This window comes from Xyrauchen texanus, chromosome 1 (assembly GCF_025860055.1).
Source record: "Xyrauchen texanus isolate HMW12.3.18 chromosome 1, RBS_HiC_50CHRs, whole genome shotgun sequence".
Classification (NCBI taxonomy): Eukaryota; Metazoa; Chordata; class Actinopteri; order Cypriniformes; family Catostomidae; genus Xyrauchen; species Xyrauchen texanus.
In genome coordinates this window covers 61,318,157-61,341,372 of record NC_068276.1, presented here as the reverse complement: position 1 = coordinate 61,341,372, position 23,216 = coordinate 61,318,157, and the positions used below count along the sequence as shown (strand labels likewise).

The window sequence follows — 23,216 nt, the reverse complement described above, 5'->3', positions numbered from 1 at the left end:
TGTAAAACATTCAGCGCTGGATCTGCATCGTCTGTGCTGTGTAAACATCTCAAGAGTTCAAATCATGTCAAGCCATTTCTTGTAAAAGTATGTTTAGAGCTGAAGTGATTTTGAAGATACTTGCAGCGTAGTCTCGTGACAACTCGTAAATATTCGAACAAAATGGTGAAATTGTAAGAATCGTCAGGTATGACTATCATGGAAAGGTTAACAGTTTGGGTTAGACTTTGGGGGTTACACATAGGAAACATTTTAATAACTTTGTTTGTTGGTTCGTTTATTTTCCATAAGTAAAAGTCATGAATTTTTGTGCGAGACAAGTCGTACGATTTCTTACGATTTCGCCATCTGTTACTTTTATTATGAAAAGAGACCAAGTTGGTGAATGTGTTTGTTTAAGTGGCAACTGAAGCTATTTTTGCTCTAGAATAAATTTGAGCTGACATTCTGTGATGACATGTAAACCTTTGACTGTTTGTAACTCTATATATATATTCTCTCTATATTCTCTATATATTTCACAATGCCTTGAACGAGAACAGTAAGAAAGTCGTGATATTAAGGCATGCCACAGCAAGGTGAATATTTACTTTGTTTTTACAACTGCTACTCAACTGTAACCTAAAAAAAAAAAGGTTTTCAATAATAATGTTACTGTTGCCTGATAAGAGAACATCTAAAGAGGACATTAATGACCTTAAAGGGACAGTACATCCAAAAATTGAAAATTCTCTCATCATTTATTCACCCTCATGCCATCCCAGATGTGTGACTTTCTGTATTCTGCAGAACACAAATGAAGATTTTCAGAAGAACATTTCAGCTCTGTTGGTCCATACAATGCAAGTGAATGGTGACCACAATTTTGAAGCTTCAAAAAGCACATAAAGGCAGCATAAAAGTAATCCATACAACTCCAGTGGTTTAATCCGTGTCTTCAGAAGTGATATGAGAGGTGTGGGTGAGAAACAGATCAATATTTAAGTCCTTTTTTACTATAAATCTCCACTTTCACTTTCACATTCTTATTTTTCTTTTGTTTTTGACAATTGTATTCTTCATGCCTATCGCCACCTACTGTGCAGGGAGGAGAATTTATTGTCGTATTATTTTAGAGTTGTATTATTTTATATAGTTTTTTTTATTATTATTTATGGATTATTTGTATGCCGCCTTAATGTGCATTTGAAGGTTCAAAGTTCTGGTCACCATTCACTTGCATTGTATGGACCTACAGAGCTGAAATATTCTTCTAAAAATCTTCACGTGTGTTCTGCAGAAGAAAGAAAGTCACACATCTGGGATGACATGAGGGTGAGTAAATGATGAGAGAATTTACATTTTAGGGTGAACTGTCCCTTTAATCAGTGTTGGCACCATACAAAAAAATTATAAAAATAATAAAAATATATCTATATATATATTAAGATTTACTCGTTTCAATTCAATTGAACTTAAAATTTTTATAAAAAAATAAAAATAAAAAAAGAGTAATTTTTAACAAAATAAAATAAAAAAATAATATTTTATTAATTTATTTTAATGGAATTTTATTATGAAACTGAAACGAGTGAATCTTAAAAATAGGCAAAAACAATTTTGAGTTCGTATTTAATATGACAGTTAAAAAAAAAAAAAGCTATTTAAAGAAACACTGGCTGATATTATTGAGCAATGCCAGACATCGCACTTTTAGAAATTGTATTAATTAACTTTAATTATATTTAATAAATCAACTTTAATTTCATGAACTATGAACTCATTTACCTGAAATAAAAAAATAAAAAAACTGTTTTTATCTGAAAATGTTGAGGAAATTTTGTTGGTCCTCTAAAGAATAATTGCGTTGCACAAGAGCACAACATATTGGACAGACTGTGCCTCTATCCTCTATCAAATGACATATAGTGTCTGTCCTGACTGGGTGCATTGGACAGTGCAGTTGTTGTTTTGCACATCAGTGATATTATTATTATTCATAATAGTGGGTAGAAGAACTTCAGACATCACCAAATATTTTGAAAGCATCTCAGGTGACAATCGGACGTGAATAGGATCAGTTTTGCCCAGGAAATGCAATCAGTGGTGGAGAATGGCAGCTATGAGTTACCTAAAAGAGCAGGTACAGATCAGGGAAGTGAACTGTCTAAGGCATGCAGAAAGCTTGACGCTTCTAATCACTGGAGATGTGGTTTTCGTTCAGAAGAGTGTGCCAGCGCTCAATCTTCTTGTCTTTGTTCTTCAGGCACTCGTACCAGTGCTTCAAGCGCTCACCTTTGGCAGTGATTCCCAGCTGACATCCACCTGATATTAGAGAAACATTGAGGCTACAGAAGTGATGTTTTATTACAATGTTTGTCCATGAAACATCATATACAATATGTAACCACGGTCCTACCTATATAATCATTAGATTTGCCAATGTCATAGTCCCATACTGAGATATCGAGAGTCTTTTTGGCCAGCTCCGCATGCTTAATGTCATAGCTGAATTCCTGCAGAAGAAAGAGTTCACAAGACAGAGCAGGGCTCATCCAAGAAACATGATAACAGCATACAGGCAACAAGCACAAAGGGGAACGCCCCGAATGTGTAAACAGCCCCACGTATTTCATACCTCGTTAAACTCGGGGTTCAGCGTTTTCTTCTTAGTCTGGGTCTTGTTTTTCGCTTTCTTCCCCATATCAGGCTTCAGACATCTATATCCATCAGACATGAAAACATATTCATATAATCACATCCAGTGGCCAGTAGCGCCCCCTAAGGGCGAATGTGAGCCATTCTTTGCGCAGCACTTCAGAGTGATGTCATCTTGAAGCATGTTAGGTTTGAAAAACCATCAGTCAAAATTACATTTGATTTATTGACACGTATATATTGATAAAATGTGGACATTTACATAAACACGCCCCTTTCAGCCATTTTGTATCGTATTCATTTTTGCTTGGTAACTTTTTCAAAGACGTCAATTCTACACATGTGCACCAAATTTCAAGTCAATTGGAGCTACGGTTCAGTAGAAGAAGAGTTTTGTAGATTTGGGTTTTCCCAAATTTTCACTGTACAGGATAATCCACCATGGCGGAAGTTATGGGTCCTTGAGGCTTTTTTGTTCCCCATGAGAAATTAGGGACATTTGTAAACTTTTCCCAAAATATGGCACTTATTAAAGGAATATTCTGGGTTCAACACAAGGGTTTGGGTAAAGCTCAATCAACAGCTTATTTTGACCCGCCCCCCTTCGAAATGACGCGGATGCACTTACAATGGAAGAGTGTTTTATGACACTCCAGCCATAATAACATGTAGGATATAGTGTTTACGTGTTGTGGCTATACTTTCAGACGTTCATGGACCGGCTCAATTTTCTCTTTAATGGAAAGTGGCTTTTTTTTTATAATTGAGGGACAAGTTGAAACAATATTTTCCACCCTCTTTCTGCCCCTCTGTCAGAAACGCTCGGTTTTGGTGCTACTTCTCCTTTAAGACTTGACAGTATACACCCACTGTTCTGATTGGCTCTCGGCTGTTGACTGACACGCTCTCTCCTTGCCATCTCACTGCTCAAACGCTACTGGGCGGGGCTACAGATGTAATAAGTTAAGTAGGCGTTGATGTGTTGTCGATGCAATAACCAACGATCCAATGATATCGATACAATGCGTAAATATCGATATAGACATTTTTTTTAAAGATGCACCTTTATTTTAATACTCTCATGTCAGACACGTCCTCGCGCATTTCCGTCACGCGATGAAGCAACCTTATTACATTCATTTCACTTTATGAGCGCTAAATACGCTTTTCATGTGGGACAAGGATGTTCGCGGGGCCTGTGAAGCCAAACTGCGCTCTGCTATCCATGCGTGCGCGTCAACCGAGCTTCCCCATTCATGAAACACAACACACATCCCGGGCATAAACACCGGAGTGGATTAACTGTATGGAGAATGGAGACTTCACCCGCAAGCAGTCAGCCAGGTATGGGAGAGAAATGGTCAAGCTGTCATAACACTCACTCACTGTCATCTGAAACAGCGTCAAAATCGAAAACGCGAGTGTCCCAGCGTGTGCGTGATAGAGATTGAACGGCAGCCAGAGAAAACAACAGTTTTAAGATTTTAAACTTCAGCACTCAATATGTTTTATATCTGTCTGTATAGTGTCTTCTAATGCATCTAATGCATTCTTTGTTTGCTTTACCTTGCCAATAAAGCTTTTTATTAATTGAATCTGCCCATTTGATCCTCTTCCTAAAAAGGTCCACTGGAAATCCGAGAAGGTTTTTCCCAAATTGTCCACTGATTAAATGTCATGTAAACATGTATTTGTATCGAAGATTAATACTTGTAAAAATGACTCTAATTAACTTTATCTTCTAACTTTATGTACATATATAAATAATTAAAATAAATGATATCTAACCAATTTCTTTAAGATAAAGGCAATATATTTTGAATGATATTTTAATGTACCAAGATTAATCGCAATTAATCACAGAAAACTGCGATTAATCAGTTAACCTGTTGATACCCTTTGAGCACAAACCATGAAAATGACACACCTGAACTTAAATGGTTGTATTTACGGGACCCTTTGGAGTATGGACACAGTTGTAGTATCGTTTGAAAGAAGACACTTTGGGCTTTATTTCCCAAGTTTCAGTATCAATAAATGTTGTTATTTTTTAAGTTAGAGAAGCTGAAGTTTATAGTAATGGATATATTTTGTGCTGAATATGTTTTTAGAATCTAAAAAAACAATAATAAAAGTGGCAAGACAACCCAGAAATACAATGTTCTCAAAGCCACGAGTCTAAAGAAGTTACGTTTCAAATTTGAAGATGATCTCACAAAAAATTAGGCTCCTGTGAGCTTTTATCTCTGTACAATCGCTGGAAGCGTACAGAGTCAAATTAAGGCTCCGCCTTTCAAGACGGCACAAAATCTGACGGCACTGCTTGGCAAATATGAATGAAACTACGCCCCATTTTTATAAATAGACTTTGGAGACGGGCTGGTTTTGTTTATGAGACTCTAATATATAAGATCATATTCAGTTTTACAACATGAATGCTGCTCAGATTGCAGTTTGTTGAAGAACGATGATGAAGGGTAATTCATTCAGGAGAGATCTCATGTAAACAATGGAGACTATATCAACATTTCTCAGATTTATCACTTTTATGGACAAAACGTGCTATTGGATGTTTTTAAATGAACGCTTGTCATGGACGATTGACCCAAGTGTGTTGAACTGGATTCTTCTGGCGATCGTGTTTTCATAATAAAAGTCCCATTTTTATATTGCATGTTTTCATTTGTACTCCTGCACAAATAACTAAATTGCTGTTTCTGGAGCATTGCTATCGTGAAACAGAGATCGCATATCAATGTTGAACCCTTAGACCTTTGAAAAGATGCCTCCTTTAAGTTAACGTTAATTCCATTTATAGATGGTAAATTATGTATTGAACCACCAACCCTGCGATTAGTGGCCGACCCGCTCTACCACCTGAGCCACAGCCACCCCAATAATGGAGTTAGGTGTGTCCAAACGTTTGACTGGTAGTGTTTATGTGAAGCTATTTATGATCTCTAATGTCCTAAAGTATTATTAAATTATTTAAGTTATAAAAAGTGCTGCACAAACATTGGGTTTGATAAAGAGAGACTCACATTTTGACAAAAGGATCAGAGTATCCATTCGCATCCATCGCAGCTAAGTGCACACAGCGTATAACACCAACAATGAGACGACCCAGCTGAGTGTTATACATGAGGGATATCAGCACACGACCTCTCTCTTCCAGCTCACCGCCATCCTTCCCCGACTAGAGAGATTGAACATGCACAAAAACACAGTTGTGGAGGACAGGGCCTGAAGCATACTCAAGTATGTGAAGGCAAAGTTGGATTTTATGTGCTGCAATACATTATACAATGGATGGTATATTGGACGTTAGCTTAAAAGGTTCTTCCAGAGTCGGTTTTGTCTTTCAGGTCAATTACTGACATGACGGGGCGATGCATCTGGGTCCCCGTCTGTCGCTCTCTTCGAAGTTGTGTCGGAGAAGCGACACTAGGGGTCTCTCTTGAGCACGTAGTGTCGTTCTCCAACACAATGTCTCGTTCCCTCCATCAGGGAACAGAGGTTACATCCGTAACCTAGACGTTCCCCGTCTGTCGCTCTCTTCGACGTTGTGTCTGAAAAGCGACACTGGGTGCTCAAGAGAGACCCCTAGTGTCCCTCCATCAGGGAACGGAGGTTACATCCGTAACCTAGACGTATCTCTATCACCCTCTTGAGTACTGAGGTTTGTTACTGCCAAGGGCGTTCAGTGGGACCGCACACGTACAATGCATAGATGCTTTCTTACTATTAGTTGTTTATATTATTTTGCTCTCGATCTATAAATACTGGCTGATTTTACCTCATCCTCATAGAGGGCGATTCCTCGGGCACCACCAGCAGTCGATGTTCTCTTTGTCTATGGAAAAAGAGGCCGAACGGTTTGCCAACATATTTGATATGAATATATGTTCACCTGTTCTGTGTACACCTGTATGTGTATAAGTGTGAAGCACTCACCTGGACGACTCGCTCGAGACACACATTAAAGTTTTTTTTCTGATTGAACTTGAGTTTCTTCAGGGCAACTCTGGTCTCTCCGATAAACTCATTGTGACCAAACTTGTCCTCATCGCAGACTGATAATCTGCACCAACAAAAATACGTTTGAAATCACTTATTTATTTCAGGAGATACTTGGAAATGTTTAGATTTTGTATTGTAAAACCTAGAAAGCAGAAAATCTGACTTAAATTCAATTTCTTTTGGCTAACGCCTGCAATGATAAGCATATTTTTCCCTAAATATGTAAGCATGTAATTCTGGTTCTCTTTGCTTTATCAAACTGCAAAGAGTTGTATTTGCCTCCACTAGATGGCAGCAAGAACTAGGAAAAGATTGTTCCCCCCATCACCTTTCATCGCAATATACAGATCTGAAATGTAGGTGGCGCTCTAATGCAGCTGAGCACTCTCGCAGTAGACATCCATTCAAATTTTGGATCACATGCATGTTTCTCAATGTTTCATTGAATATCTCGGCCTCTGAGTGGACTAGAAGCTCAATCTAGGTGTCGTTGGAAAGATGAGATCCTCAGTTTTGCATTTCATCATCAATAGTTGAATAGATGATTTGTTTTTCATTATTTTTCTGCTGGCGTGCACATTTTTGCTGTATGTCTCAGAGATAACTTAAAAGCAAGCAAGCTCACAGACAAGTCAAAATGGCTTATTTTAAAGTAAACAACCAAAGGTAAGAGTTGATATAGAGCCTGTGGCTGTTTGGGGCTTACAGAAACACTTATCGGAGCCGATACAAGACGTTTCCCATTTTTAGGCTTACAGAGATCGTATTTCACTTCATGATTTTTTTTAATAATCATTCAAAATGTGGTATTAGGTCAACAAAATAAACTGCACAGTCACATTCCTGAGATTCATTTGATATATGAGTTGTCTATATCAGTGCTATGTGAAAAAGGTTTATATTCATACGCATATTTCTACATCATCACCTCTAGGTGGCGCTCGTTTGTGACGCACTGGTTTATTTTGTTATTTTATGTAACATAAATGCAAAATGTATGGTTTTGTCTGAAAAGTTCAGATTCTAAGCTTTGAAATGATACCAAATATGAGTGACTTATGCAAACAAGGACTTTAACAATTTAAGGGTAAACTTATAATTCGACCCCGCCCACAGACCCACTGGTGCATCCATAAAGTTAAACGGCTAAGTGGCGCTATAACCGTACTATTTCGATAGGCGGGAACTGAACGTATATAAGCTCATTTTCATGAGAAGCAATTTGCTACTTTTGAGTTTTGCTAATTCATGCGCTATATTTTAGTGCTGCCGCTAATTCATTACCGTAATTTACGGACTATAAGCCGCAACTTTTTTCCCACGCTTTGAACCTCGCGGCTTAAACAACGATGTGGCTAATATATGGATTTTTCCCGCTTTCAAATTTTATTTAAAAAAAAAAAAAAAACATTCTGTGACGTGCTCAGTTTTTTGGCGGCATGAAGCTTTCATTAGACCATTAGACCGGTACACTGAACAAATTAACTTTACACAGGCTTTAACTAAACACGGCTTGTAACAAAAATAAATAAGCTTTAACAAAACACGGTGTGGCAGCGGGGGCGTGGTCAAGCGCCCGTCCAGGAGAGAAAAGCGGTAAGGGCGCTTACACCTGAGCTAATGTCTAACACCTGTGTCTAATTTCAGTAAGCATGGGGAGAGCGGCATAAAAAGGCAGCAGAGAGAGAGTGAGTGAGAGAGAGAGTGAGAGAGAGAGTGAGTGAGTGACAGACACACGTCAGTCTAGTGTTGGTTCATAGAAGACCAAGAACTGAGAAACTTTATAAAATTGATTGTAAACATTGCTGTGGCCATTAAAAGCCTTACCTGGAACGTCAAGTGCCCTGTTTCACGTGTCCTTCTTTTCAGCACTTGATGTAAGCGCGCTTACCGCTTTTCTCTCCCGGACGGGCGCTTGCCCACGCCCCCGCTGCCACACCGTGTTTCGTTAAAGCCTATTTATTTTTGTTACAAGCCGTGTTTCGTTAAAGCCTGAGTAAAGTTCATTTGTTTCAATGTACCTGTAGGCACCTGCGGCTTATAGACAGGTGCGGCTTATTTATGTTCAAAATAATAATTTTTAAAAAATTCAGTGGGTGCGGCTTATTTTCAGGTGCGCTCAATAGTCCGGAAATTACGGTACATTGTTTGATCTCCATTTACAAGCCAAAATAAAATATTAACATGCAAAAAAAAACTGCACTTCACTTTCACACAAAATTTTGCTTTAGATCATTTTAACTTCTTAACACAATTTTGTAATTTTAATGACGATGTTCAATGATATCTAGTATAATAGGAGTTAAAATGAGCATATTTCTGGGTTGGTGTTGATGAAGGACTAATTAAGTCTCACTGATGGGGGTACAGGGGGTGTTTGTATTAAAGTAGTCTTAAACCTGAGGGTCTTGCGCTGCATATCATCATCTGTCAGTCCGTGATAAACCAGCGTCTCATTCCAGGCCGGATTACGAGTGTTCCGAAGAGTCTTCGTGCGTAATTTGTTTGACTGCATTGAAAACAAAGCGCATCATTAATGAACTGCGTAGAATAGTAACGCTGTAAAGTACAACTGAACCACTGAGTGTGCTAATCTTCATCTCAAACTATTTAACATCTTTCTATATTATAATTATTATGCAAGTCATTTTTATGACCTCATATTAATTGAGAGACTGCACTGAATATGCAGCAGGACAGTGAAGGCAAAACAATGTGATTAAAAATGGTGATAAACCTACTGTTAAGCACTTTGAATTATAACTGTAATAAACGTTATATATATGATTTTAAATTATTTATATTTGATAATGCTGGTGTATAGGAAGAGTCTTACGTTAGTACTACATTAAAGCTCTGTCTCACCTTGCTTGCACCAGGTAACAGATGCATTTTAACATATGGATCTGCTAGTCCATTGGAATCCATTGGCTTTAAACCCTAAGAGATAAAGCAGAAATATATACTTTTATCAGCATTTGATGAGATAAGAGAGATTATGCACAGTGCAATATAATTAAAGGAAGAGTTCACCCCAAAAAAATAATACCCTGATTGCTTTTTCCATATGAAAGTGAATGGGGACTGAACAGATTATCAGTGAATAACGACTTAAATTTGATAACGCTCCTCACACAAAGCTACCGTATGACGTCAGAAGGCTTCGAATACAGCACACAAGTTATATCAACTACTTTTGTGATACTTTGATGGTGCTTTCTTGTGCATAACGGACCCACACCCCGTCTGTTTTTAACTACACGGACACGGATGTTCAACCAGGAGTTTCTTGAGAAAACAAAAATCACGTTTTGTGTTCAACAGAAGAAGAAAAGCTACTGTAAACAGCTTTGAAACGACACAAGTGTGAGTAAATGATGACATAATTTTCATTTCAGGGTGAACTCTTCCTTAAAATCTCAAATTCTGCAAACATTTAAAACATTTATAGCTATGTACATGCCATTGGGCTTGGGTTGTCATTATGGAGGAGTACATATGCAACACACACTGTTGGCCTCACAGAACAAAACTTCTTGCTTTAGTCAAAATGCATTAGATAAAAAGAGGGTATGCAGCATGTTTAATACATCCTATAATATAATGTATATTATATAACACAATAACATACAGAAGAGTCTGTTTAGTCCACAAAGACATCAGACAAGACTATAGAGTTGAAAAGACTTGTGTTTTAGTGAAGCATTTGTTCTGCACAACTGCACACAAGTACTGAAGTTACCTTTGCTCTGATAATGCTGCAGTGGAGGCTGTTGTTGCCTTGATCATAAAGTAAACTGAACTCCAGCGCTCCAAGAGTGGCTAAACAAACACAATATAGACATTGCATTGAAGAATCAAGATTTTGCAACAACCATCATTTACATATAATGTGCACATATCAGGGTTGGGCCAAATTCAGCACTGAATATAAATAGTTTATTGATACTGTTAAAACATTTGCAAACATAAAATATAAAATTTAAAATAAAATTAAAAAAAAGATTAAAATGTACATTTGCCATAAAATAATTTAGACTATTTTTAAGATTCACACATTTTGATTGCATTTTTAAAAACTCCCATCAAATTGAACATTTATATTCATATTTATATTTACATTTATATTTCGTTTTTTTATTTGAATTTTTTTTGTGTGAATTTTGTGATGAAATAAAAAAGTGTAAATCTTAAAATAATTTTTTCGAATGTGAAATGCCAACCACAAATTATATCACACACACCATGAACACACACACACACACACACACACACACTGTATATATATATACAGTACATGCAGTATACATTATACTGGGTAAAGTGTGTTTTTCTCAAATATATTTATTAAATATAATGAAATATACAGAAATAGAAATTCCTACATGTGGCATTTCAAACGTTGATAATTAATACCCTTTAAAAACAAATCTGGAAATACCCCGTCTGCTGTATGATGTCATGTTTACAGTTCATTACTGTTGAGAAATGAAAACAGAAAAATGGCCAAAAACTCTCCAAAATCCAGAGAAGCAGGATTAGACAGATAATCCCACAGCTGCTGCAGGGAAATTGGAGAATGATTTTCAATTTCTGACCAGTCAGACAACCGTTCCTGAAACCCCACGAGAAAAAAGGAATATTAAACCAATAATGCAACTGAAAGGTGGGCAGGGCTGTCCCATATACCCACCGTGGGTACCTGTTTAAGGCTGCGGTCACACCGGACTCTGAGCATGTACATGACTGAACTTCACACTCTGCAGCACGCAAATCAATCAAAGTTTGTGTTCTTTAAATTCAGCCAAAAGGTTACGTTTACGTTACGGTTACGTTTATATCTTCAAACATGATTCAGCCGTTCAGAGCTCATCAGAATTGAACAGTATTTATTTTATAAATGTCTTATATTTATATATTTATATATTTATTAGAGGGCTATTTTTTTGACAGTTAGGATGTTTTACATTGTGACATTATTTTAATGACAGTCACATTTGAATAAAATATGTTATTGTACATACATATTTTTGACTGTAATAGAGTTTATATGGACTGTTACAGTGATGAGAATCATCACTGATTGGGAAAAGGAAAAGTTAAACATAAACTCTAAAATGTGCTCGATTGTCCGAGAAAATAATGTCACGAAATTAAAATCATAATGGTTCTACATTTACAAAAATACAAAATATAACCTTTTTTTATTTTTCTTGACATAATTCATGATAATCTCCCTATGATGCATTGGAGAACTGCCTAAAACAGTGTCCTTAATACACTCAAATAATAATAATAATAATAATAATAATAATAATAATAATAAGATTTGAGCATTTCAATTTCATAACAATATTCCATCAAGTAGCCTTTAACCAAAATATGATACAAATAAAAATCCAAATATTTTTATATTATAAAATATTTTTATAATATAAAAATATACAAATTTTAAATTATATTTATATAATTTATTTATATTTATTATTGTATTATATTTATTATCAGTTTTATTTAGTTAAAATTACAGAATATAATTTGATGGAATTTTGTTATGAAATTGTAATGTGTGAATCTCAAAATAGGCACATTTTTGTACATTTTTATAATTTTTTTTATTGTATACAAAATGCTCCCTCTGATGTCATTGACTGGCTGTGAGGCGGCTGGATCCACCTGGCAGGTTCTGGATGACTTCACATTCTTCAAATGAGTGTTTGTAATAGAAAGGTTGTCATGTGATGCAGCTGCAGACTGTATTATCAGCAGTCTCTGATAGTCTGATTTCCACTGTCACAGGTTTGATATATGGACTATAATGATTTCATTAACTCACAGTGTGTGTATTTGGGCACTGCGTCCTCAATGCATCTGTACACGTTCAGTAGTCTGTATACAGATGCACTGCTGCATCATACTGAACTGCAGAGCACTAGATAAGATCAAAGCCATCTTGTGCTCGGCAGTGCAGTGAGAGAAAAATGAAGTGAATAACAAAAGCTATTTATAGCTGCACATGTTTTCTAACTGAAATTCCAAGCAAGGGACTCGCCACGTTGACATGATGCAGACTGCCCAAAAAACACAGTGAAAAGAAGCAGTGATGTTGAATAGAACAACATTGGTTGGAAGTAAGAGGGAATATACAGAGGTGCAAAAAACATATATACAAGGTATGCAACACATGGGGGGCCATGTGGGGGGGGCATATTTGTCATAAACAATGCCGTTTATTGTTTAATTAAAATGAACTTATATCTACTTTTGTTTGTGCTATATGAAGGTCTCATTAAAACTCAATTTGGAAACGATGTACCGGGCCTTCATTATTTATTTTGGGTATTTTTTCAAATGCCTTTTATGTCTAGATTTTATTGTTTTAGTCTTGTCCCAAACCTGGATTTTCAATATTAAACTATGAACTATTAATATTAATATTAAACTATTAAATTATATAATATCTTTTAATATTAAACTATCATTATAAAAATGCAAACTATTACATGTTTCACTATGATAATCTAAACAAAGAGAGAAAAAACGAACCATGAAATGAATACAAATATTTCTATATTTTATTATTGCAATATTGAAAATAAATTTCGATATTTATTGTGTAAATAATTGTTATATATTTTTCAAAAAATAATGACTGTGCCTCATTTCCAACACAACAAACAATTTATAAAGTTTTTTTTTTTCAAAAGTTATAGTACTTGTTAACCAAGTGGACAAAAGTGTCCACGGAGAGCATACTTGAGATAAAATATGAGTTGTTTGAATGTCTGAAGACGAATGAAAATTCAAGGTAAATATAATTTGTGTGCAGAGTATTTTTATTGGCCGTCATGTCCAACCAAGCTGTAATTTCGCCAAATAGAAAAGAAAAAAAAAAATCATAACAAAATGTATTTAATCGTGTGTATTTATGATACACATAATTTTAGCATAGTGACAAAGGAAGCAGCGATTATGGCTGTGTCTCGTTTGGAAGCATGCATCCTCCGGAGGTCATGTTTGTTGGCCGCATACGTCATCGAGGCTGTCTTGTTTTATTGCATGCTTCCAAACGAGACAGCCTATATTTCATCTAAACATCTAATTCCCCCAGAGAATCCTACTAAACACAGAATTTGAGATGTGCTGGAAGTTGACACTGTGATGGGAATTTTTAAATTGAATTTCTTCGGCAAAATACAGGAGGAGATGCTTGTTGTTGGTTTGGGAGTAACGCACAAGCCACATGGAGTACTTTATAATACTTGGGGTTTTTAATGGGAGGGGAGGAGGGGGGCATTTTAGGGTTTGTTGACTTTTGTTGAAGTTGTAAAATTGGCTATAATTTCACACGGAAAAGGCTAGTAAATTGTTGTATCACACTAAATCATGTTTACGTGGATATTGTTTATGTCTTGTGTCTATACTTTTAAACCAGTGAGTATTTACAGATTGGCCCCCATTCACTTCCATTGTAAGTGCTTCAATGTAACCACGATTTTTACTTTTTTTTTTTTCACTCCCTTTATTCTCCCAATTTGGAACGCCCAGTTTCCAATGTGCTCTAAGTCCTCATGGTGGTGTAGTGACTCACCTTAATCTGTTTGCCTCCGCATCTGAGACGTCAATCCGCGCATCTTATCACGTGACTTGTTGAACGCGTTACCATGGAGACCTAGCGCATGTGGAGGCTTCACGCTATTCTCCATCGGCACAAACACCCAACTCACCGCGCGCCCCACCGAGAGCAAGAACCACAATAGAGCGACCACGAGGAGGTTACCCCATGTGACTCTACCCTTCCTAGCAACCGGGCCAATATGGTTGCTCAGGAGACATGGCTGGAGTCACTCAGCACACCCTGGGATTCAAACTCACAACGCCAGGGGTGGTAGCCAGCATTTTTACCATTGAGCTACCCAGGGTCATCAACATTATGCCACAAATGCTGTCGATTGAGCTCAACTTGTATTGAACCCGGAATATTCCTTTAAGTCTAAAAGTGGGGCTCAATCCACTGAAAATCTATAGATCATATAGAAACCGTAAGTTCCATTTACCACCTGCCTTCATTAATAGAGCCAACTAGATCTCCTTTACATTGAAAAAAGCTGTGTTTGCACTGAAAACATTGTCAGGTAAGGAGGTCGCTGCAGTAGTTAAGCTTGGAAATGTCAAAAACATAAACTGAGACTATAAAACTGAGTAAAGTGGTGGTTATTGTCAGTGAAGAGACCTGCTTGTCTTACTTGCTTCATCGGAGTCGTAGCTGTTGGCCTCTTCATCATCCTCCACCGGTGGAGTGCTCTGATGCTGGGCAGCTGCAGGGTTGTAGACAGCAGACCACTCCTCCTCTCTGTCAACAGGGGGCGCTCTATCCTGCACATTACTGGACTGGTAGGTTGCTCTCTCTGCTTCCTGAGCAGCTGGACAAAAAAAATGAAAATCCCTTTTGATGCTTCCAGGAATATTTTGTATGTATTCACCTCGAGTCATCATTAGCAGCTAAAACAAAAACTAAATGTAAAAAATGTTATTAACTGAAATAACAATAAGAACATCCATTTGCAAGCCAGACCAGCCAAAACCAATACAGGTTTGATCTCACCTGGCTGGTTTGTGGCTGATGACTGCGGTCTGGCTGCATGAACATTCACAGTCTTCTTTATCACCACTGGAGAGTTCGGGGAGCCTCCATCAGCCTCTGCGGAACAGTGGGATGGAAGGGTGGATGGTTTTGGAGCCACGGGTGGTTTTGGAGCAAGTGCTGGATTCTTTGTTGGCTCTGGAGCTATATGACAAACATACACATTTAGGCACATGATGTACTGTATATATATCATGGATGTCATTGATGCATGTGGTGAATATTGCAAAAACATTTAGTTGTTTTAAAGGCAGAGGCAAAATCACTATGTCTGCCCTTTGTCAAGTAGTCTGGCCATATTAGACTTTGAAAATTAGGAATCTGGTCTAACTGAAAATTAATAGAAAGGTTGAGCTGATTTAATGGTTCACATTAGAAACCTTATGACGAAATAATAGTTCACCCAAAAATTGACATTCTCTCATCTACTCACCCTCATGACAACCCAGATGTGCGTGACTTTTTTTCTGCTGAACATAAACACAAAAGTAATCCATAAGACTCCAGTCGTTTAATCCATGTCTTTAGAAGTGGTATGATAGGTGTGGGTGAGAAAGAGTTCAATATTTAAGTAAGTTTTTACAGAATATCTACACTTTCACTTTCACATTCAGTCCCCTACTGGTGGGGCTGCTCAAAGATGGAGATTGATAGTAAAAAAATCACTTAAATATTGATCTGTTTCTCATCCACACCTGTCATATCACTTCTGAAGACATTGATTAAACCACTGGAGTCTTATGGATTATTTTATGCTGCCTTTATGTGGTTTTTGAAGCTTCAAAGTTCTGGTCACCATTCACTTGCATAGTATGGACCGACAGAGCTGAAATATTCTTCTAAAAATCTTCAATAGTGTTCTGCAGAAGAAAGTAAGTCACACACATCTGGGATGCCATGAGAGCGAGTAATTGAAGAGAGAATTTTACATTTTTGTGAACTGTCCCTTTAAGTAATGGAAACTGAAAAGAAGGAGGTCGCTGTCCTTTTCTGCACATCCGCCTTTTTGTGGTCCATTCTGCATAACGTGGCGGCACGACATACATCTCCATTTGTGTTATTTCATATTTTCATGTCTTTCTTGTTTAAAAAGCACTAATAAAGAATGAATATAATGTTCATTGTTCATATAATGGTAGTTTATATCTTAAATCCTACATGTACTATCAAGCATAAAATGAACGAGAAAGATCTCTTGCAATCTGCGAGACTCGAGCAGTTGGCTGACTCTTCATTGAACCTTAAAACATCAGCATGTTTATCTCAAACTTCTGTGGTTGACAGAGTATTTGCAGTGTTTTGTAATTGATGGTTGAAAGGTTAAAATCACTGGTTGTCCATCTCACCTGCGACCTGTGCTTGAGATTGCATAGCAGCTGGATGAGCAGCAGGAGTCCGCTGTGGACTGGGCTCTTTGGCTGTGGATATGGGCATCGGTGAGGGTAAGAACTGCTTCGGGAGACCTTTAAAGAACCAGGCTCCAGATCGCTTCCACACCTTAAGTGGAAAAAGATGCAAATAAAATAACTGATGTGTGCTCGCTTAGATATGCTTCACAGAACGTCCCATTTGAATGAATTGTACATTTCCATGAACGGTGCCAAATGACAAATGGCTTAGAGAAGGGTCAGTTTAGTTCACCTCCTTCAAGATATAATGATATTTGCAGTTCCCCACCTCTCTCTGTTCACCGCAGATCTTGCAGAGCCACACGGACCGCGGCCGAGCGTTAGTCTGCACTCCACACTTAGTGCACATGTTCTGAGGGGGAAAAACAGACAAAAATGACAATTTGTTTTTCTTTTTCCTCCCATTTTATTCCCAATTTGGAATGCCCAATACCCAATGCGCTCTAAGTCCTCGTGGTGGCGTAGTGACTCGCCTCAATCCGGGTGGCAGAGGATGAATCTCAGTTGCCTCCGCGTCTGAGACCGTCAATCCGCGCATCTTATCACGTGGCTTGTTGAGCGCGTTACCATGGAGACATAGTGCGTGTGGAGGCTTCACGCTATTCTCCTCGGCATCCACGCACAACTCACCACGCGCCCCACCGAGAGCAAGAACCACATTATAGTGACCACGAGGAGGTTACCCCATTTGACTCTACCCTCCCTAGCAACCGGGCCAATTTTGGTTGCTTAGGAGACCTGGCTAGAGTCACTCAGCACACCCTGGATTCAAACTCGCACCTCCAGGGGTGATAGTCAGCGTCAATACTCGCTGCGCTACCCAGGCACCCCCAAAATGACAATTCTGTCATCATTTACTCACCCTGATGTTGTCTAGGAAGAACGTTAGTCTCAGTCACTATTCACATTCAGAGTGTCTTTTATTCTGTACAATGCAAGTTGTTGGTCCCTAAAATTCGGCATCCCTTTAAATGACTAAGAAGCACAATTCAACCATTTACAAATGTTTGCTATAGGTTGCCGTTATCATTTTGAAGCGCTGATGTCACATCACTTTAATAAGCATTGAAATACAGCACGTAGCGTGCAATATTGGGTGCTTTTAAAGAGGTTTCAACTATTTTATTGATATTTTTCAGACAATATTTTGGAACGTTTTGGAACAGACCTTTTGTTGGGAGTGCACCTATGATGCCTTAAAATGCTGCCTACGTAGCTAACTAGGAGTCTATGTCTAAAACATAGAAGAGGCTATTTGCAGTATACTAGCACTGAGTGCATACAGAGTTAGATGCTTCTTTTCACCCTTAATTAAATATTAATTAACTATTAATTAACCCTAACCCACCTAACATACATTATAGGGGCATCACTGCAGCGTGTTTATTTACAGTCCCACAGACACCCTACACCAACCCCTAAACATAACCTAATCCTAACCTTCCCTTACAAAAATAACAATGGTTTTACTACAGTAACATTAGTATCACTGTGGTAATTTGTTGTAAAATCATAGTAACACAAAATTGAACAACAACAAAAAAACACTCTCTCAGAGTTTTTACGTCCCACGCCACTGCTGCAACACTCGAGACACAGTTTGTCTTCAATTTCTGTGCTTCCACCAGACTATTGAAGTGCAAATAGCCATGCTGTGTGGCGAGTGCTATTTACACCTAGTGCAAAATAGTCACGCTGCTTACATTTTTTCTAGATGGTGAATGAATATGAGATATGATTTAGATAATGTTTCTCACCTTTTTGCAGTCCTCACACACCACTGAGCTCACGCCAACTGCACCCAACTGCTCTCCGCACAACAGGCAGCGTGAAACTCCATCTCCACATACTGTTTTCTTCATGTTGTCCAGACGATTCACCAGACGTCTAACGTAAATAAAACAGAGTGTGGACCAAGTATTCAGACTTTCAACCTTTTCAATGAAATCTATAAGACGTACTGAACTTTCTTTTGTTAAACTAATTAAATGTTTTTAAATTCACCTATTAAATTCATTTATTTTCGATTCGAACATTATACACCCGATTTTTTTAAATGTACGCATTTCAATTTCATAACAAAATTCCATCAAGCTGAATTTCACTTAATTGTCGAATAGTAACCGAATATAAGAACCTGACTGGGCTGGGCTGGACTGGTAATCTGGCATACCAGGAATTTTCCCGGTGGGCCGATGCACTTTGTGGCCAATCAGGGGCGGACTGGCCGTCGGGAGAACCGAGCGGGCTGGTGGGTCGGCCGCGAAACCGGCCGAATGGGCCGCGTTAATCTAAAATGAGCCGCCGCGTTATGCAGAACGGACCACAAAATGGTGCCACGATATCAACCAGCCCTGAACCAGCCCCTGCTCAACAACTTTTGGGGCCAGTTCCTATGTAAAATCCAGGGCCGATTTCTCTTCCCAGTCCAGCCTTGGGTCCAGGGGGGCCCCACAACAAATTCCAAACTGTATTTTTAATAGGAAAGGGGCCCAGAGCAATATACAGCTAGGGGCCCCAGAATACCCAGCTACGGCCCTGCGTGGGACATATACTACAGTAGTCAAACAAAGATCTGCACCCTACCTTAGCTTACAAAGAGTACCACAAAATGTATTGCAATGTTTCGGTCTTATTTTTATTATTATTTTTGCACAGTATAAATTATTTTTGCCTATTTTTAAGATTTGCACATTTAGCTGACTATCACCCCTGGAGTCGCGAGTTCGAATCCAGGGTGTGCTGAGTGACTCCAGCCAGGTCTCCTAAGCAACCAAATTGGCCCGGTTGCTAGGGAGGGTAGAGTCACATGGGGTAACCTCCTCGTGGTCATGATTAGTGGTTCTCGCTCTCAATGGGGCGTGTGGTGAGTTGTGTGTGGATCGTGGAGAGTAGCATGAGCCTCCACATGCTGCGAGTCTCCGCGGTGTCATGCACAGCGAGTCACATGATAAGAAGCGCGGATTGACGGTCTCAGAAGCGGAGGCAAATGAGACTTGTCCTCCACCACCCCGATTGAGGCGAGTAACCGCACCACCACGAGAACCTACTAAAGTAGTGGGAATTGGGCATTCCAAATCAGGGAAAAAAGGGGATAAAAATTGAAGTTCTTAAATGTAATTTCGGGAGGAACGAGTCCATCTAATCTTTCAATTAACAGTTAGAGAATATAAGCAGCTCTTTACCTGTCTTCAGTCTCAGCTGTTTCCAGCATCCCTCCACCTCCCCAACACTTTTACCCTAGGCATCTTGCCCCACTTAATCATCTCCTATTAATAGTCCCAGGGGGGATACCACGTTGAAGCTGCTTCATCGAGCCCCTCCGTGGACAGCAAGCCAAATAAGCTTAACCTTAATAGCTTAAAGATTATATGGGCAAATTAACTTGTGAATTAGAAGGGAAGATTTACTCATTTCAGTATATGTAATAACAAAATTCCATCAAATTGAATTGTGTAAAATTTTACCAAAATGAAATTAATACAATTTTAACATTTAGTTTTTTTTTTTTATTATTCTATTAAAAATTACCAATTTCAGATCAGATCTAGAACAGGATTCATTACTTTCACTCTGAAATTTCATGAGATGCAACTGGCTGTCAAAAACATATTGAGCTACACATAACACATAAGATACACATAAGCTACTCTTAAGTTACACATATGTACTTTCTCAGGCACTTTTTGAGTCTAAATAGTTGCACAACGTACATATTTTCAGTAGTACACCCACATGGCAATAGTCATACTGTATCATACTGTTAATGTGTTAAACTTGCTATAGTTTACTTCCATGTTGCTTCTTCATCAAATAGCAATGTCAAATGTAAATCAAGTCATATATATACATGTATGTATGAGTACACGCATATGGGATACTGATTATTCACTGTAGTTTAAGAACAGGGGGGTGGAATTAGGTCCCGGGTCATTAAAGACCAGAGGTATGTGTTTAAGGGTTAAAAGGGTCGATTGACTGTAGTTGTGAACTTTGTCTTGCTAGAAAACTTCAAACTAGCCACATCAAAACTAAATCACAACAGGGCTGACAGACAGCATTGTGTGCTGACCAGGGCTGGACTGGCAATCTGGCATACCGGGAATTTTCCCGGTGGGCCGACACACTTTGGGGCCGATCAGGGGCGGACTGGCCAGCAGGAGAACCAAGCGGGCCGGTGAGTCAGCCGCAAAACGTGACGAACCCAGATCCCCCTACCCGCTCAACAACTTTTGGGCCAGTTGCCATGTAAAATCCCGGGCCGATTTCTCTTCCCAGTCCAGCCCTGGTGCTGACAATCAATAAACATGTGATCTCTCATCTTACCCGATCCTCTCTTGCTCCATCACCTCCATCTTTTCAGCACGGGCGATTACGCTGTTGATAATCTCCTTCTCCTCATCAGTCAGCTCAGCTCCAAGACCGGGTCCAGACTGCACGTGGACACCTTTAGTGCCCATCACAGCGTCTGTCATTGTCAACCAATCACTGAGAACTGTGAAGTAAGAGTGAATAAACGTGAGTCTACATGAAATCGAAAATGAACCTATTTACAGTATGTACTCGATGCATATTTTGTGCACAATTTATTTATTTCATTGAATATTCTGTTTCAAGCACAAATACATCACAGCAAATGCTGTTTAACGATCAACCTTTGAAGCTATTTTACTACTGTTTCACTCTGTCAAAGCTCACTTCAAAGTAAGCTTCTATTTCTCATTTGCAAGTCACTTTGGAAAAAAAAACATCTGCCAAATGAATAAATGTAAATATAAATCAAGAACTATGACTTCAGTAGTTTGCACCAACTGAAGTTGCAGTGACTGAAGGGCATCTAGCCAATAGCGCATTAAAGTAATCATGAACTAACCTCACTACATCATGAACTGAGAGAATGTTCCATGACTTCACAATATTTCTATGTTAGAAGAAGGCTTTTCTAGTCCTGAGGTTAACCTCACATTACTGGGCTGATGGCTTCTTTGCTTCAATGCATTAGTCTTCCACATGTTCTTTTTTTATTGGCATTACTTGGGCAATGTGCCTTTACGTCCGTACTACATACTAGCCAACAGGGTGTGGTGCACTGATTCTTTCCATGTCTCTTGGGTAATGTCTAAGTAGTCCACAGGCTCTGTGAGCAAAAAGCATCTTTTAATAGCCTGTGACCACAGACATATGAAATTAAGTCTTAATGGTCAGGTGCAAATATAATCTTAAGTTCCTGGCCAAGTATAAATAAATTATAAGTCAATAATGTTCTGATTATTAGGGATGCACCAATATGAAAATGTTTGGCCGATATAAAAAAAAAAAAAAAAAGCTCACATTTTACACGTATGTATTGTTTATGATGATTACATGTTTATACCATGCATGTGTTGGGCAATTCCATGGAAATATCAACCACATTATGGAAAAGTAAAAAAGATTTAACCAAAGAAACAAAAAACCCCTTTTAAATGTTGTTTTATATTGGTAGAATGGACAATAGATAATGCTATCCAGACCGCTAGAGGGCGCCGCTTGCTCACACAGTGCTGAATGTAGCTCTGAATGCACACTTTGTTTTAAAATGTAATTTTAAGGTTCAGTAATCGTGCAAGGCCATACAGTGATTTCAATCTTAATTCAATCAATCATACAGCATTAATGGATGTTATACTGATGTCTGCTGGTTTCAACGTGTCATGTATCGTGTATAAGTAAGCGCCGCTTTCACAACTGTCACGTCCGTTTATGCTGTTTTTGTCCACATTGACATGAGAACGAGAGAGAATACAAATGAAATATTACGTGTTCTTAGGAATGCCGACCCTTCTACATTCTGTGGCATTATTCTGCACAATCATTATTTCTGGATTGTACATTTGAACTCACAGAGTTTTAACAAAGTGTGATGATAATTCATTATAGATTAACCATCAGTTTTTCATGCTTATAACCGATATGTAGATGTTTTTTGTTTGTTTGTTTTTTTTACAATCGGCAGCCGATACATTGGTGCATCCCTACTGATCATCATACAAATATATAATGTTCCAAGTTTGAGCGAATTAAGGCTAATAATATGGAGAGTAGCCACTCTTTGCAAAACTTACTGCAACCTGATCTAAAAATGTTCAAGTATTCAGTGAAAATGCTACGAGTCACGAGTAAATGTAAACATGGCATTACGACCTGAGAACAGTTTAGAATTACCAGTGGTGATTAGAGATTGACCGATATTGGTTTTAAATGACCAGTACAACACTGACTTTGTTGTGTTCGGTCACCAATTTTAATTCTTGCTTTATTTCTGCTTTTAGGCACAATAACAAGTGAACCATAAATCACTAACATTTGAAGGTTAACTGCTTTATTGTGCACAGTCGAAAAAGCTACATGGTCTGGAAAACAAGCCCAAAATAAGACACTTGCCTCACACAAATGAGTGAAAATATTCATATTTTTTTCCTGTTTGGTGGATATATCGGCATAGAAATCATAACAAGCAGTTAATT

At 38.2% G+C, this 23,216-nt stretch overlaps 1 protein-coding gene across 1 annotated transcript; it reads right to left on the bottom strand.

The window, feature by feature from the left end:
• Positions 1 to 2,173: 2,173 nt before the first annotated feature.
• LOC127649772 (rabphilin-3A-like) lies at positions 2,174 to 21,182 on the bottom strand. The gene is made up of 15 exons (XM_052135007.1): positions 21,037 to 21,182; positions 18,468 to 18,597; positions 16,979 to 17,062; positions 16,648 to 16,798; positions 15,263 to 15,445; positions 14,904 to 15,080; positions 10,400 to 10,479; positions 9,523 to 9,597; positions 9,057 to 9,166; positions 6,592 to 6,718; positions 6,434 to 6,490; positions 5,679 to 5,833; positions 2,618 to 2,699; positions 2,399 to 2,495; positions 2,174 to 2,304 (listed from the first exon to the last, which is right to left on the bottom strand). The coding sequence occupies exons 1-15, from the start codon at positions 21,168 to 21,170 to the stop codon at positions 2,174 to 2,176; spliced, it is 1,773 nt and encodes a 590-aa protein (XP_051990967.1). The 5' UTR covers positions 21,171 to 21,182.
• Positions 21,183 to 23,216: the final 2,034 nt, after the last annotated feature.

Excerpts from the sequence above, each read along its gene's own strand:
- LOC127649772 (XM_052135007.1), bottom strand. The coding sequence starts at position 21,170 with ATGGGCACTAAAGGTGTCCACGTGCAGTCTGGACCCGGTCTTGGAGCT. Across the intron at positions 17,063-18,467 it reads TGTGTGAGGACTGCAAAAAG|AACATGTGCACTAAGTGTGG; the intron begins GTGAGAAACATT and ends TTTCCCCCTCAG. Across the intron at positions 9,598-10,399 it reads GCAGCATTATCAGAGCAAAG|GGTTTAAAGCCAATGGATTC; the intron begins GTAACTTCAGTA and ends TTTATCTCTTAG.